Source organism: Lipotes vexillifer, unplaced genomic scaffold, assembly GCF_000442215.2.
Source record: "Lipotes vexillifer unplaced genomic scaffold, Lipotes_vexillifer_v1.1 scaffold7, whole genome shotgun sequence".
In the NCBI taxonomy this organism is placed as follows: domain Eukaryota; kingdom Metazoa; phylum Chordata; class Mammalia; order Artiodactyla; family Lipotidae; genus Lipotes; species Lipotes vexillifer.
Window position 1 is genome coordinate 5,563,512 of NW_006792683.1, and position 17,071 is coordinate 5,580,582.

General features: G+C 44.3%; 1 protein-coding gene across 1 annotated transcript in view; it reads left to right on the top strand.

The window, feature by feature from the left end:
• The first annotated feature begins 13,870 nt into the window (after positions 1–13,870).
• Positions 13,871–17,071, top strand: part of IL2RA (interleukin 2 receptor subunit alpha) — a 42,861-nt gene continuing 39,660 nt past the window's right edge. Inside the window, exon 1 of the mRNA XM_007465818.1 lies at positions 13,871–13,934. Within this exon, the coding sequence (XP_007465880.1) occupies positions 13,871–13,934 (64 nt within the window). The remainder of the gene's footprint in view (positions 13,935–17,071) is intronic.

Consider the following 17,071-nt stretch of genomic DNA (forward strand, 5'->3'; position numbering starts at 1 on the left):
CTTCCCTCTCTCTTAGGTAAGGACCTTGCTTCTCATTTCACTGAGAACATAAAGCAACAGAAGAGATTCATCTCACCTCTCTCCACCACATTTACCAGCAGACCTACCTCTGACCCGTGATTTACTCTCTTCCCCCTGTTACAGTGGAAGGACTGTCTATGCTGCTAGCTCAGGCTGGTCCCTTCATCTCTGCACCAGATCCTCTGACTTTTACTCAAACTTTGTACCTGCAATCTTCTCTTTCTCTCTCTCTCTCTTCCCCTCCCTTCAGCATTTTAATCAGCATACGACTATACTGTAATAACTCCTTCTTAGAAAACAAAATAATCTTTTGAAAATCCTCGCTAATTGCCAGGGGTTAGTGGGGGAGGGATGAACAGGTGGAGCACAGAGGACTTTTATGGCAGTGAAACTACTCTGTGTGATACTATCATGGTGGATACACGTCATTATACATTTGTCCAAACCCATAGAATGTACAACCCCAAGAGTGAATCCTGATGTCAACTGTGGACTCTGGGTGATGATGATATGTCCATGCAGCATCATCAGTGTAGCAAAAGTCTCACTTTGGTGGCATGTAGCTAGTGCACGTGTGAGGGCAGGGGGTCAATGGGAAATCTCTGTACCTACTGCTCAAGTTTTCTGTGAACCTAAAACTGCTCTAACAACGTCTTCCCCCCGCCAAAATCCCTCCTCAACAGCCCCACAACTCCCTCCAGCTACTGCCTTACATCCTCTGCTCCCCTTTAGGACACAGCCCCTCATATGAGCTGTTCACGAACCAACTACACCACATCTCCCCCTGGGTGCCAGATAGCACGGCCAGAACAGAACTCTTGATTCCAGTTCTCCCTCAGAACCCTAAACCAACTCCTACTCGGCTTCCCGATCTCAGTCAATGGCGACCTCTTTTACAAGTACTCAAGCCAAAGGTCTGAGTCATTCTTGATTCTTCTCTTTTCCTGACGTCTTCATCCAATCAATGAAGCAAGTCCTATGGGCTCTACTTTCTTTTTTTTTTGCCAAAATGATAGAAATTTATTTCTGTCTCAAACAATCAAGAGCCTAGAGGCTGGAAGAGAGGTTCTCAAAGTTGGCATCAATCATTCTTTCTTGCTGCTCAGCTGTCTTCTTCCAATGACTTCCACTTCATGGCCCAAGATGGCTGCTTGGTTCCAGCCCTCAGGAGGAGAAAGGGACAAAGAAGTGCATGTCCTCCCTTTACAGACGCTCTCCAGAACTGCACACCATACTTGTGTTTACAGTGTTAGGGTCAGAATTTAGTCATCAGATGGGCAAGATGGAGGCAAGGGAGGTTGAGAAGAGAGTCTTGATTCCAGGAAGCCATGGGCCCAGTTAAAGATCAGAGAGCGGGGACAATGGATATTGGAGGATAACTAGCAGTCTATAGCTCAGACTCCTTAAATGTGTTCATGATTTCACTAACTACCCTGGGAGAGAGAACTTGTATCTCCCATGTACAGATGAGGAAGTTGAGGCAGAGAGAGACTGAAAGATTTGCCCAGCATGCTTTCTGTCCTCTTTCTCTCCTTCCTTTGCTAACTTCCTTGTTCCTGCCCTGGACCCGGAACATAGCTCTCAGTTCCCCTTATTTTCAAGGAGCAGGGTCTTTTCTGACTGATCGTGGGTTTGGTCACTAGCAATCTGGGCCACCTGTGGATCTGTGGTACGTGTTCCCTATGGGCTCTACTTTTAAAATGTATCCCCAAAGTGGGCACTTCTCACCGCCTCCAGACCAAGCCACCATCATCTCGCTTGGACAATGGTGATAACCTGGTCACTTTACTCCTCTGCTTTCAACTTTCCTGTGGCTTCCCATCGACTCAGAATAAAATCCCAAACTCCTGACCTGGTCTACAGACCCTGAAACCAGCCACCCCTCTTAACATTTCCAAATGCATCTTACCTCTGTCTTCCGGCTCATCCACTCACACCATCCTGCTTTCTGTTCCTAGATGTTGAGCTCATTCCTGATTTTCCCCCAAAGAATTACATGCCTTTTTCCCTCACTTCACCCAAGTCTCTGGCCAAGTGTCAGCTCCTCCAAGGGTCTTTTAAAAAAAAATTTATTTTTAATTTTTTGGCTGTGCCACACAGCACGCAGGATCTTAGTTCCCCTACCAGAGACAGAACCCACACCCCCTGCAGTGGAAGCACAGAGTCTTAGCCACTGGACCACCAGAGAAGTCCTTGAGGGGCCTTTCTTGACCTCTTCACCTAAAGAAGCATCCTCTCCATCCCCATCCCTGGCCTGCTTTACCTACCTGTATTGTTTTTCTTTGTAACGCTTATCACCATGGAACATTACACTGTACGTTCATGTGTTTATTTGTTTATTGTCTGCCTCACCAGAACTTAAGCACCATAATAATGGCGAGGATTTTTGTCTGTTTTATTCTCACTATAATGCCAGTGCAATGTGCCTGGCAAACAGTAGGTATCAACAAATAGCAGTGGTAACGGCAAATGAGCTCAAAAATGAGTTCAGCAGAAAATGAAGAATTCCCTTCTTTGTATAAAACAGCCAAGTCGCCAAGGTAGGAAATACAGGTAACAATAGGCAAGATAGGGATTTTTCAGAAAAAGACAGGTGAGTAAATTAGAAATTAGTCCTGTCTCCAGCCAGGATGAAATTAACCTAGTCTCAACAGCTCTCAATCTTGTCATTTTGCAAACAAGAAACAGAATATGTCACAGTAGTTTGGGAAGGAAAAATATGAGGTTACTCAAAAAGTTTTGAACTTCTCAGAAAGAAATAATTTCATCAATTCGAGGTACTGTTAATACCCCATCTAGCCATGACTGATGAGACAGATATTTGGATTCCATGAATTTAACCACTTGCTAATGTCACTTCTAGATTCTACAAATGAGCTCCTTTGTTCTGTTTTCGTCCTCCAGGTGTCAAAAAAAAATTTTGCCCATTATGAAATAATCTTCTGGCTTCATTACCCTCCAAAGTCCCTGCTTTTGTTTTTTGTTTGTTTGTTTTTGGGGGGTTTTTTGCGGTACGCGGGCCTCTCACTGTTGTGGCCTCTCCCATTGCAGAGCACAGGCTCTGGACGCGCAGTCTCAGCTGCCATGGCTCACGGGCCCAGCCGCTCCGCGGCATGTGGGATCCTCCCGGACTGGGGCACGAACCCGTGTCCCCTGCATCGGCAGGCGGACTCTCAACCACTGCGCCACCAGGGAAGCCCCGCAAAGTCAATTTTTAACCATTCGAGACAGGGGACTTGGTTTTTGATTCATACAAACCAACTGTTCGCTCCCAGGATTTTATGGGCAGGGCAATTCACAGCAATCAAACAGTTCCTTAGAAACTAGACATGTGAGTAGGGGACGAGGAATCTGATTCAAAGTGGATTTTGATTTTCCACGGTACCCTTCTACTAGTAAAATCTGGTGGAAATGACAAATTGTAGAAATTCAACTCAGCGTGTCAATAACAGGATGTACCTGTATATTTCGTAGAATTTGCAGCATATTCTCTTGACACCAGTCTGAGAGAAATAAGACTGTTTTCACAGAACCAACTGGGGCCAAATGTGAAGCAGCATTACATCAATACTGCTCATCCCCTCAATGATGGCAGGCATCAATCACGGCAGATACAGTCCCCCATCTAACAAACACGGATTGAAGACTTCTGTGCTCGGGCCTCTCTTGCATTGATTGATTCTCTACTTGAGGGATTATCAATCTGACAGATATGTTTGCAGTTAGCTGGGAGCTTTTCTGATTCCCAACCCCCAAAATTAGATGGTGGGCTCTTTGAGAGCACGAACACTTTTAAATTCCTTTGTGCATCTCCCGGTACTCATTGAATTGAATTATACTAAAGAATACTCCCCCAGAGTGCATGAACTATGGAATAAAGTAAATTGTGGGACCTCCGGTGGAGATTTCAGGTCCACAGCTAAGAGATAAGGGGCAGAAAGGCCTGGGACACCACAGGTCTGAGAAAACCACCTCTTATGGAACCGCATAAGGCATACCCACTATGTAAACAACAGGTTCCCTGCACCACCTGTGGTCATCACACTGCCACTATCCAAGAAAGCAAAGGTTCTCTTCTCTTGGATTCTGACTTTGAGAACACAGCTCAGCACATCGCTCTGCTAGAGAAAGGAGGGTGTGAGATGAGAGAGCAAGGCTGCTTTCATGTGGTGCAGCTGGGTGAGGCAGGGCAGGCATGGGCGGCTAAGCATCCCTGCAAACCCATCAGTCATTTCCCTTGTCAAGGACCCACCTCCTTTTCTCTTTGAGTAGATTGTGAGCACCCTCTGAGCAGGGATATGCCCTAATTTCTTGGATTCCCCAGGTCCTATCACAGCACTTGTTTAACTATAGGCGCTCAGTCAATATCTGTAGATGGATGACTTGACCGAAGTGAAATCCTTTAATCCAAGTCTCACCTTCTCTCTTTCTTGGACTTCCCTTGAAGATGTTAGAAAAAATGAAATGGTAAAAAGGGCAGAAGCAGGAGAGAAAGGGGAGAAATCATGTGATTCTGAGCTAAACAGGTTTCCCTCTTGTCCCAATCTCACATAGAAAGCCGTGCTCAGCATTCGAACACATCCTCAAAGCGAATGCAACTCCAAAAGGCATGAACAAGAAATGGGCATTTGATTCAAGATTTTTGTGGAATGTTGGGGGAAAGGGTGAACGTTGCAAAGCAAATCGTGAAGTGTTATCCTCCAGTGATTTTTAAAATCTCTTCTGAGCTCTCTATTATCCCCCCAAAGTTTCCCTTAATTTTTCACTCTATCCTAATCCCCTCTCTGCCACTTTCTCTCAACCCTCCTTCCGCCTCATTCATCCACCATTTCTTTTTTCTGTGGAGCAATTTTTCTTGCCCTTGGCTTCTCTAATGTGCATACTCATACCCATCCTTGCAAGGACGCCTTGGAGAACTAGCGTTTTAATACCCGAAAACAGTAATACGTGGATTCAGTAGAGAGCTCACCCTAGCAAACTTTAGTCTCCAGGATGACCCCCTCCCACGATGATCAGGGGCTAGCATCACCAGGTGGGACTCACTATCGCTCACTGTGGTCACTTATCTCTTTCTTCCTTACCCCAGCCTTCTCTTATTTCATCCTTTTTAATTTCTGCATTCATTCTTTCATGACCCACTTTTTTTTTTTTTTTTTTTTTTTTTTGCCCCTACTTCCCCAACCACAGTGATGATCTGGAGAGTCTCTTTTGCCCCAAGCATGAAGTACTATGTCCTGGCATATGAAGCAGAGCACATGTCCACCTTTTATTATCTTTTTCTCTACCCTTTCCCCAGGGCTTAAAGAAAATTCAATTTTTTTTTCTTTTTTCTTTTTTTTTTGCAGTACGCGAGCCTCTCACTGTTGTGGCCTCTCCTGTTGCCAAGCACAGCCTCCGCACGTGCAGGCTCAGCAGCCATGGCTCATGGGCCCAGCCGCTCTGCAGCATGTGGGATCCTCCCAGACTGGGGCACGAACCTGTGTGCCCTGCATTGGAAGGCAGACTCTCAACCACTGCACCACCAGGGAAGCCCTATGACCCACTTTTTTAATCTTTCACAGGAGAATCTGTGCCACTTGGGACTAGGGGCATTGTTGAAATGACCATTGACAAGCCATAATGACGAGTGAACGAAAAGTGAAAGAAGGTGATTGATTTCTCACCGCCTCTTCGTCTTTCACCTGCTACTCCTTTACCCCCTCTTCACCAATCTAGATTCTGATCAATAGAAACAGTTTGTTATAAGCTCTTCATTAGTGGGATGGAGGGAGAGATTGGAGAGCCAAGGCTTAGGATGCTCTGGGTGATAAATGACAAAGACAAAGTTCCTGTCTTCAAAGACCAAACAAGAGAGTGGGAATGAGAGAACAACCAAGAGTGAACGACTAACGTCTATCCATTAATAGAGCTTTTTGGAACTCACCTAACCTCAGCCTCACACACCTGGATTGAATCATCTGCTATCGTCTTCCACCTCCCCTCCCGCCCCCCCCGCCCCACTCCCCACCCCACTGCCCTATTTATTTCACATTTACTAGCAACTTTGCCTGGGAGTGTTCAAGGGAAGGAAAAGATGAAACTCAAATCAATGAGTTTCACTTCTGCCAAAGCTCACAACTTCCATCCTCTACCTCTTGCTTCCAAATACCAGGTATTAAAAACTGCATTTTTCCTTTGCAAGATATTCTGACATCAATCCTTCTGCCATTCCAATTTGCATCATCACCTCATTCAGGTCCTCATTATTTCATGCCTGAAGAGCATCTCAGCATCTCTGCTGTCCCTCTAATCTCCCCTGCAACTTAAATCTCTCCTGCACCAGCTCAGGCTAATTATGTCACTTGAATTATGTCCCACCCCTCTTTAGACATTATCAGTGGCTGAAGTCCAAACATCTCATTCTGTCCTTTGAGGTCCACCTCAGTCTAAATCCAACTGACATTTCTACCCTTGGCTCCCACCACCTGTCTACCTACCCCTGTTTCTATTTGGCCATAGACCACGCCTTCCCACCTCAGTATCCACCTACCAAGGTGACAGCCATGCTTCAAGGACAATTCTTAGCCGGTCCCAATCATATCAACCCAGTAGCTTTCCCTTCCTGAATTTCTATTGCTCTTATCATGATCGTTACTATTTGTCACCTTTTACTGCTACAAAATTGTCACAAACCTCAGATAAGGCAGTATGGGTCAGAAATGTGTTGTCTGATGCAATGAACAGTCCCTTCTGGGAAGTACCAAGTGTTTCTGATAATAGAATTGAGCAATTTCCTGAAAAATTGAGATTCAGCTTGCACAGTTAACCATCTCTCCTGGGAGGAACTTAGTTACCTTTAACCAAATGTTCCTTTCTTGAACATAATCAGTGTTAACTAGCCACCTTTTCTTCCATAAAGAATCTACCAGGAAAGAAAACTTTGACCTGGATTGATTGGAAATTACCTCCTTGCAGTAGGCCTGAAACAAACCTTCGACACGTGCTCACAAAGAATTTGTCTGAAGTTGCTTCAATAGATGCCAGTTATATTTTTATGGGTATGTATCTTTAAAAATAGCAGTTGGATACCCACGTGTGTTACACAGTGTGTTGGGTCACGTGAGTTCAGCTTCCTAGAGGCCCATAACTTGGCATGAAGATCTTTAATCTGAGGTCCTCAAAGGGACCGAGAGTCTCCTGAAACGGCCTGCCAAATTCCTGGGGATGTGCTGATGTACATTTTTTCCAAGGGAAGAAATCAGAGATTCCATCAGATTCTCAAAGGCCTAATCGCCCCTCCCCCCACCAAAGATTAACCACCAGACTAGAGGAAAGAAAGGTGTAGGAATAGTGGATGATAGAGTCAGTCTGTTACGGAACCAGGTTCATCTTACCCAACACAGCGAGACAAAAACGCTGGGACGCTGAGGTTTGAAGCAGAGAGGGATTATTCACAAGTCAGCCAGGCGAGGAGATGGAAAAACAAGTCTCAAATCCAGCTCCCCTAAGGCAAGGGGCCGGGGCATTTATGGGATGAAGACTAAAGAAGCAGGGTGATCTGAGGCGTAGGGAGTGTGGGGAAAGCTGATTGGGAAAAGGTGTGATGATGGTCGTTCTGCGCAGGGGTAACTAAGCTACAGGCCTCTGCATGTTCAAAAGGTCACCACGTGGACACGTGCACCTGCCCAGTTAAAGGGTCAGTGGTCCTGTCTAGTCATAACCAGCTCAGCTTGAAATAGACACAGCTGACTCCAAACTCCTAAAAGACAACTGGGGCAAACATTTTATTGTTTAGGCTGCATGCCACTTCAAGGTCGTGCAAGTCTTAAAATGACCTTGATGAGTGAAGACCGGTGACATGGATTGAACCCAGGGTTTCGAGGCTAAAGGATTAGAGAGTGACAGTCAAGTGTCTTTCCTTCTTCATCGTAAATCCACTAAGGGCAGCAGCTTTGCTCTATGGAGCCTCAGTACGAAATTATACACAATTCACGACGCAACGGATCTGCTTTCTCCTCTCCTTCCACCTCTGCCTTGACACTGTGCTGCCAAGGTCAGGATACAAGACTGCAAGCTCAGCTCACTGCAAACTGTAAAAGATAACCAAGTCATTTGTCTTACGTGAGTCCATCTTAGCGCCGAGAGACACCTGGTCTTCTTATTTTGTTAGAAAAATTCAGGAGGCTTTGTGATATATTTTTAAAGCTTTTCATTAATATGAATGTAAATATTTCGTCATTGCAATCCATTAAATACTTAAAGATATTTTTTCTGCTGCTGTACCAGTGGACTAGGTGTTGCTTAGCTACTTAAACTTCAGCAACGTCTTGGTTCAGAGGTCAAAACGTTTCTGTGAAACTTTAAAATAATATTAAGAAGAAACCTGGATTGAATAACATGTCAAACAATTGAATCATTTAGCTAGATTTAGTGTTTAGAGCCCTACGTTTCGAAAAGGTAAGGTAAAACAGTTTTGGTTAGAAGCTCACAAAATGCTGGGGGGGTTTGTCCATTTATGATGAGTGAGACTGAGGCTATTATGATGGTTGTTCTTATGGGATTTGAGAATGGATGAGTCCTTCCTAAGCAAGCCTGCTGCCCCAAGGAAATCACCGATACAGGAGCACGTGATGTTTGATCGGTCTATTGGGACCAATGATATTAGTCAGGGTAAGCTAAGCTGCTGTAACAAAAGACCCAACAAAAATGTGACTTGATGTACAAAAAAATCTACCACTTTCCTATATAGCAATTTGAGGTACATGTTCCGGGTCATAGGTAGCTGTGCTCCAGGCATTCAGAAACCCAGGTGGGGCACCCAGCTTCCACGATTACTCTGGTCACAGCATTCCAGCCAGCTGGAAAGAAGGGAAGCCAGGCAGAGGTGCTAAACATCACTTCCGCTAACATTTCCTGGCGAGAACATCACCACAGAACCACACTTAGTTCCAGGAGGCTAGGGAATGTGTTCTAATCATTCGCCAAGACAAAGGGAAAGATGATTTGGGGGGACCTGCTGGCCGTCTCCATCCCGCCAACTGTCCTGGTGTGGTTGTCAACTTATTGGTCTCTAGTCTGTGTTCTGTAACTGGGGTTTTAATTTCATCATGTGTTTATGATATTATTCAGTTTAACGAATCCCCACATTTATATCATGTTGACTTGGCTCTGTGACTAAAAGAGTTTTAACATGGTTCTCCCAACGGGACTGACTTAAACAACATGTCCTAACATTTCAAAGTGAAAATGAAAACTTCCAACCTGAAATTTCTTGAAAATGGAGAAGTGAGCTTCCCAAGATAAAACAGCTGATCATTTTTTTGAGCAGTGTGCAATTTCTACATTCCTCCTTTTCCCTCAGCATTCCAGTGCAGGATAAGATGTCAAATGTGAGCCTCTGATATGAGGCTCTAATTCAGCAACACCACTCATAAAAATTATAGTTATTTGACTAAAAAGACCCCCCAGACAACTACAGGAAGAAAACCTCCAGTTGAACTAATATGAAACCCATCTGCTAATTGGCGGTGGGGGTGGGAATAAAGTTTCTAAATTCTAAAAAAGACCCCCCAAATCACTATTTTTGTTTTCATAGTTTGTATATTATTTTTAATAATAAAAATGTAAAATAAAAGATGTTTAATCTATTTTGCTATTATTTTGTTACTAATAAAATGGATTTAACTCTTCTAATTATTGTGAGGAGCGGTTGAGGGAGGTTCTCTTGTAAAGCAAAAAAAAATTACAATTCAAGTTTTGATTATTTTACATAGCAGTGAATTAATCTGTGAGATTAACGTTTGCTACTTACTTCAGTCCAAATGTACCTTATAAGTCCTGGTTAATATTTCTTTGATCCTCAAAAATTTGTAAATATATATCATTAAATTTAATTTTACTTTAACTTCATAGAAGAAAAAGAAACTGATATAAAACTGAAGGTTTTGAAGACTTCCCTGGTGGCACAGTGGTTAAGAATCTGCCTGCCAATGCAGGGGACATGGGTTCAAGCCCTGATCCAGGAAGATGCAACATGCTGCGGAGCAACTAAACCCGTGCGCCACAACTACTGAGCCAGCGCTCTAGAGCCCGCAAGCTACAACTACTGAAGCCCACGCACCACAACTACTGAAGGCTGCGCGCCTAGAGCCCGTGCTCTGCAACAAGAGAAGCCACCGCAATGAGAAGCCCGCGCACCGCAACGAAGAGTAGCCCCCGCTCACCGCAACTAGAGGAAGCCCACATGCAGCAATAAAGACCCAACACAGCCAAAAATAAATAAATTTTAAAAAAATAATAAAAAAATAAAACTGAAGGTTTTAGTAAACTTTAGGTAACTGTTACTTTCCAAGAAGAAATATTAATTCCTAAGACTCTCTAGAGTTTAAAAACATATGAAGTTAAAGCAATTATACCCCAATAAAGATGTTAAAAAAAAAAAACATATGAAGCACCTTAAAAGCTTGGAGGTCATTATGCTTTGTCTGTTTCTTCATTGCATGTGTGCTCATTCTCTGAGCTTGGCTGGATTTTGCACATTTTGGCCTCATTTTCCTTTTACTGCATTACTCTTGAAGGGTGGGCACTAACCGTCCTCTCCTTCCCTTTCTGAACAATTCAGCTAACGCTTTCTGGTGGAGCAACGGAGGGGAGACAACTGTGTGTCTGGTGGGAGGTGACACAGTAGCCCAGAGTTGGGGGGCGGTCACAGCCCGAAGGGGGTGAGGATGGTGTCTTTATGGGGAGACCATCCAAGATGAGGAATCAGGGTCCAAGCAGAGTGGAGCAGGGGTCCCCACAGGGAGCAACCCAGTGGGGGAGTCAGAACCTGATCAGGGTGGGGGGCGGTTCACAAAGACAGGCAGATACACTAGTGTTATCGGAGCTCACGCGGGGGGAGGGGGCTGACACCTAGTGCTGGTGGCAAGGTTGTCAGAGCTCACACAAGGGGAGGAGGTCATCCCCAAGGGGAACGACTTGGGATGGGGGTGCAGCACCCAAGCAGGGTCGGAAGGACATCCATGGGGGTGGGGGGGTGACCTGGTAAGAGCTGTCAGAGCCTGATCAGGCGAGGGGGCCATTTCCTCAGAGTCTGGGGGTGGGCTCAGAACAGGGATTCAGAGCCTGAGCAGGGAGAATAGGGTACGTGTGTGAGGAAGGGGATGGCGGCAGAGATGAGAGACTGGTAACATACAGGGGAACTGATCAAATGTAAACAGACAAGGGCTAACGAAGCAGATTTCCACCACCAGGGAAGAGAGTTACAAACACATACAGAAAAGGAAAAAAACTAGAATTCAATCCTGTGGTGCTCAGGTGGAATTGGGATGTTGGGATGTATCAGTGTGAACTCATGGTTTCCAATATGTATAGATGGATACAGAAATAAATATAGATATAAAGGGTGTGTGTGTACATGCATGTATTCCTTACCTCTGTCCCTAGCTCTGTTCACTGGGGGAGCCTAGGAGTAGTGCCACCCCAATAGCAATGAGCACATCTTGGCATCAAAACACTATTTCCCTCTGAAGGAACCTGGACTCTTTGGATTAATGGCTGATTCCAGGGCTGGGACAGAGAAAGTACAAGATGAGCCTGGAAAAATCTCCTTATGCTCCCAAAGCAAAGAAGTACAGAAAGAACGATGGGGATGTGTCAAAAGGACACAGAAGCCACCTTGAATGGACTCGCAGTGGACAAACAGGAGACAGTTTGAGCACTGAAATAAATGACAGTGATAGATTATAACCCAGCGAAAAAGATAGAAAATCCTGAGTCTGTACACACAAATAAATGAATAAATTGAAAGTCTGATGTGTAACACGATATTTACTTCTTATCACCAAGTCCTTATTTATTACAAAGAGGGTTAGGGTTAGGGTTATAGTGACTGTAAAGTGGGGGCCCCTGGGAGACACCACCTGGATCAAGGGATCAAAGTGAACATCGTCAATTCTATATTTGGAACATCACAGTGGCAGCTACTCTTCCATGGTTTGTGGGGGGGAGTTATTTATATTATACTTCCAATTTTTCTGTAAGTTTATTTCAAAACTATACGATGATAACTGTAGCCAGGCAAAATCTCCAGCTTAATAAACAGGGACAGCCCGGCAGATAACAGGAATTGCCGCACTCATCCACATGGTTGAAATGTTTCCAGCAATGAGCGTAAGCCTGCTCTGGAATCGTAAAAGATAATCCTGTCACATTTCAATAAAGTATTTCACTCCCGGAAAGAGATCAGTTCATGCTTTTCTCTGCAAACTCTGGTACTTAACCTGGAAACAACTCTTGGTCCATGTGCAGCCTTTCAAGGCCCTTTTCAGAGATCATAATTACCTTTCTTAGAGAATATCAGAATGTTCTTAGAGAATTATCAACAACACATATTGGAACCATGAACTGCTTTGGCTTGCCTGGATGCTTCTTCCTTTTGTCAATATTTTCACTTGCTTTCTAATATTTTTTAAATTGTATTTTACTATAACTACATGATTACATGAATTTCCATTTAGCAAAACATAGTCAACCATTTCGTGAAAATCAGAAGATAGCTCTGATCTCTAATAGGGAAGGGACATCCCTGGAAGTCCAGTGGCTAAGACTCTGAGCTCCCAATGCAGGGGGCCCAGGTTCGATCCCTGGTCTGGGAACTACATCCCACATGCCGCAACTAAAGATCCCATACATGGCAGCAAAAGTCCTGAGTACCCCAACATCGAAAACCAAAGTCCACATTTTAGTAATGATCCTTGTTTTGGGTTTTTTTTTTCACAAATTTATTTATTTATTTATTTTTGGCTGCATTGGGTCTTCATTGATGCGCGCGGGCTTTCTCTAGTCGTGGTGAGCAGGGGCTACTCTTCGTTGCGATGCGCGGGCTTCTCATTGTGGTGGCTTCTCTTGTTGCGGAGCACAGGCTCTAGGCACGTGGGCTTCAGTAGTTGTGGCGCACGGACTTAGTTGCTCCGCGGCATGTGGGATCTTCCCGGACCAGAGTTCGAACACGTTGTCCCCTGCATTGGCAGGCGGATTCTTAACCACTGCACCACCAGGGAAGTCCCCAGTAATGATCTTTTAAGAGAAAGACACATCTGGTGGCAAAACATCTTATAAAATGACAACTCACATGCAGGAACCCAGAGCATCGTGGTGAAATAATTATGGCTATTACTGATTATAAATCTTGGGAGAGTATTCATGAGTTCTGAGTATGGAGACCCCACCCGGATGCCCACTAGACTTTTTAAAGGGATCCGTGGTCAGACAGCTTTAGGAAATTCCCGTCCAGGACCAAGACTGCTCCCCCACACTCCTGGCATGACCTTGCCCCCCATCTTGTGTGGCACCTGCCCACTCCTCCGGGAGCTGCAAGTCTGGGGAAGGACCTCAGTTTCACAGTGACATCAGTTTATGAAACTCTAGCTGAGACCACTGCCAAGAAGTGCTTGCTCACCCTCCTTCAACGGCAGGGGGAATCTCCCTCCCCTTTTCAGGGGGACGCTGAAGAAAGGATTCATACACGAACCCCAATCCTTCTCACCAACCCCGGCCCACACCTCCCAGCAACTGAACTTGAAAAAAAAAAAAAAAGCTGGTTAAAACCACTTCCTATATTTGAGACTAGAGAAGAGCGTGGTAGGCACGATTTCCTGACTGAACAAACCAGGCTAATACTTATATAGAGCAAGTGCTGACTGTCCTAGAGACGGATGGACCAGCGAGGATGACAGCCTGGGCGGACTGATCCTTCCCCAGCCTCCCAGCGCGATGCCAGCAAGAGGCTGAAAGGAAACCCAGCATTCTGCAGAGAAGTACCTTTTCTTCCTGGCCCCCACATCAGCAGCTGATCCCAGGGGCCCGGAGGATGGAGCCAGGCTTGCTGATGTGGGGATTCTTCGTATTCATCGTTGTACCTGGCTGCATGACAGGTAAGGGGTCACTGGTGTCCTCGGAGTCCTGGGAAGGCTAAGGATGTCGACTCTCCCCAGCCACAGAATCCGAGAGGCACCTAAGTAGAAAGTACGGGGAAGGGGGTTGAATCCTGGGTTCTACCCCTATGTCCACAGTCCACCGGAGGCCCGTTTTATGCCTCAATTATCGCCGACCTATAAAGAGAACTTGGAACGGTGGGCTCTCTGTCGCTCAAAGTCTTTGACGGCTGATTCTGGGAAGAACAGGGTGATGTGATATTTGAATGTTAGCATACTAATGAGCAGAGTCCTCGAGAACTTGGATTTTCCACTGAATTCAGTTTTCCACTGCACCCACAAAGCTGTAAGATAATACTAAAAATCTACTAGGAGTCTAAGACCAGACCAGGTGAATGTCTGGCAGATATTACTAACTCATATATGAAACATTGGGATCATTTAAGATCTCAGAAAAGTTAAGCCTCAAGGATGTATAATTTGTTTTTTACTGTCTCGGGAAATAATACCTAGGAAGTTTCTTATATGTGTAACTTTATAGAAGTTTTAAAAAAATAAGCATACCACTTTCAGAACATTAATTCTTCTTATGTTTTATGTGTATATATGCATGTATGTATGTATGTGGGTATATATATATATATATATGAAAGTTTTGAATTCCTTTCATTCTTTCAAAAGGGTTTGTCAGTTTTTTTTGAAGCAATAAGAAACCACCAACTTCTACCTCAAACCTCCTTCCTAACTGAGTGTGAACTTTCTAATAACGTCTTCCCTTGCTTATGTAGGAAAACAGGTAAGATGTCAGAGTCTACGATTTTATATCCTTCGTTTCTAGATATATAATGATGCTAAGTGGCCACAGAAAGATATGTTAAGAAGTGAAACAGGATGATGCATAAGGAGTCTTTTTTGCTTGTTTAGGGGAAATGACCAAGTCACTGGGCTGTGAACTGACCCAGGTGTAGGATCTTCTTTACTTTAAAGTGAAAAGTGGGCGTGATTTTAGGAAGGCTCATAATGAGATTTCTACCTCCACAGGGTCTTTGCAAAGTGGGAGGTCAAGCCAAGCCAGAACAGAAAAGTCTTTACAGTTAATCATGCCTCATCTCTGGGAAACACATTTCAAGTAAATGCGTGTTATTGCCAGCCGATGATGACTTATCTGAAGATTTGAATGGTCTTGTAGCAGTGAGGCCTCCTTCATACACTCACATCTTCAAAAATCTATCCAATACGTCTTGTTCCCCTTTTCAACACTGTAGGAAATATTAAAATGAATAAGACATAGCCTCACTCCTTAAGAGAGATATAACCTAGTAAGGGGAAGAAAGGCATAGATATAATAACAGCAGTATGGGTGGAATGGGATAAGATCTAGGGGAGCAGGGGTGTATCAGGGAAAGCTTCGTGAAAGCAGCAGCAAGAAGTGCCCTGAGGGGGCAGTGAATTTCCCTGAGTGGAGATCCCAGATAGAGAGGCCCACAGGAGCAAAGACACAGCAGAGCATCAGGGAAGAGCCCCCAGCCTTGGACGGGGATGTGGGGTTGCTGGGGATTAAGACTGGAAAGGTAGGATGGCGTCAAATGAATGACCCAAGGCCTTCGTAGCAAGTTTAAAAATTTAAACTTCATTTGGGAGTCAATAAAAGACTACTAGAAAGTAAAAATGACCATTTATAGAGTACCTTCTATGTGCCAGACGTATAAGTCTTCTTTTCCTCTTCATAGCCCCTTTGCAAAGTGGATGTCACCAACCCATGAGATGAAGACGACCTCAAAACTCAGAGGTCACACAGGCAGTGACAGAGCCAGGACTCAAACCCAGTTTTCTCAGCCATGTGCTCTTTCTGGTTCCTGCAGACAGGGTCCAAGCTCTACAGAGATGATTCCGTAGAGAGAGTAGGTGCACAGACAGGGCGTGAAATGGTCCCATCCAGAGGCAAGTGAGGACTTGGTAGCTAAAGAGAATGATACGGGCTGAGTTTCTGGGATCCACATATGGCTTAGGAACCACTCCAGGGTGAGAAATAATCTCATCTCAGACTTTTTCCTCCCAGGGGAACCCAGTCTTCAAATAAACAAATCTTTTTATTCCTCAGAAGGGAGAGGTTGCTAACGAAATCAATCAGACTGTCAACAGATGCAATTTCTAGCTGATTCATAAGGCAGATTCTCAGTCTGAAAATTTCCAAAGCCACCATTTAAAATTGTGATGGGCGACAGGGGATGTATTAGTCAACGTGAGTGTTTTGAGTCTCTGTATTACTGGGTCCTGGGATGTGGTTGAAAAGAGAATTCTCCTGATGTTGCCAACAGGCACGTTATTGAAGGTGCCTTTCTCAGCATTGTGGAAATTCTGAGAGTTTATCTATGCCTTGATCATCTTTCTTTCATTCTAGGAATTCTGTGATCAAATCTTCATGCCCTAGACTCAAAAAAAAAAAAAAAACAACACAAAACACAATGCAAAAACCCATTAAGATGATATTTTTGTCTAATTATCCCTTCTTGTAAAGATGGCTGCTGCCCACACTGGAATTTCCACCTTCACATTTATCATTAAAACACAAAATGTTTAACTCTTCATATTCAATCATTCAATTTCTCTAGATCCCAAGGTGTTATTACTACTGTTTCCTTGCTCATCTTTAAGGTGTACTTTGGAGAAGATGTGTATATATATATATATATATATGGGGCTTTGGTAAATTTAGGAAGTACCTCATGAAACAGTTGCTACTTTCTTTAAAAACAGCATATCTTAAATAGGCAGTTCTGTTTATCACCCGTACATCTGCTCCTTTTGAGATCTGAATTAAGGCACCAAAAAGAGGTGACTTCACTGATAGACAGTCAGCTAGAGATGCTATAGAGGACGGCTGATGAGCTCTGCAGCTCCTGCCCTCACCTTCACTCATCCGAAGAGAAGACTTCTTGGCTTCTTTGGCTAAAGCCCTGAGTAGTCTGGAGGCTTCTGTATTGTTTCTTGTTGAAGTCATTCCTATCATAGCGACAGTCACCCTTAAGTCAGGCTAGCCCTCAACGTGGTGGTCATTCAAGTTCACTTCCCGCTCCCTTCATTTCCAATGATCAGTAGAAACTGTAAAAATAAACAGAGTTCCTTTGGGAAGGGGG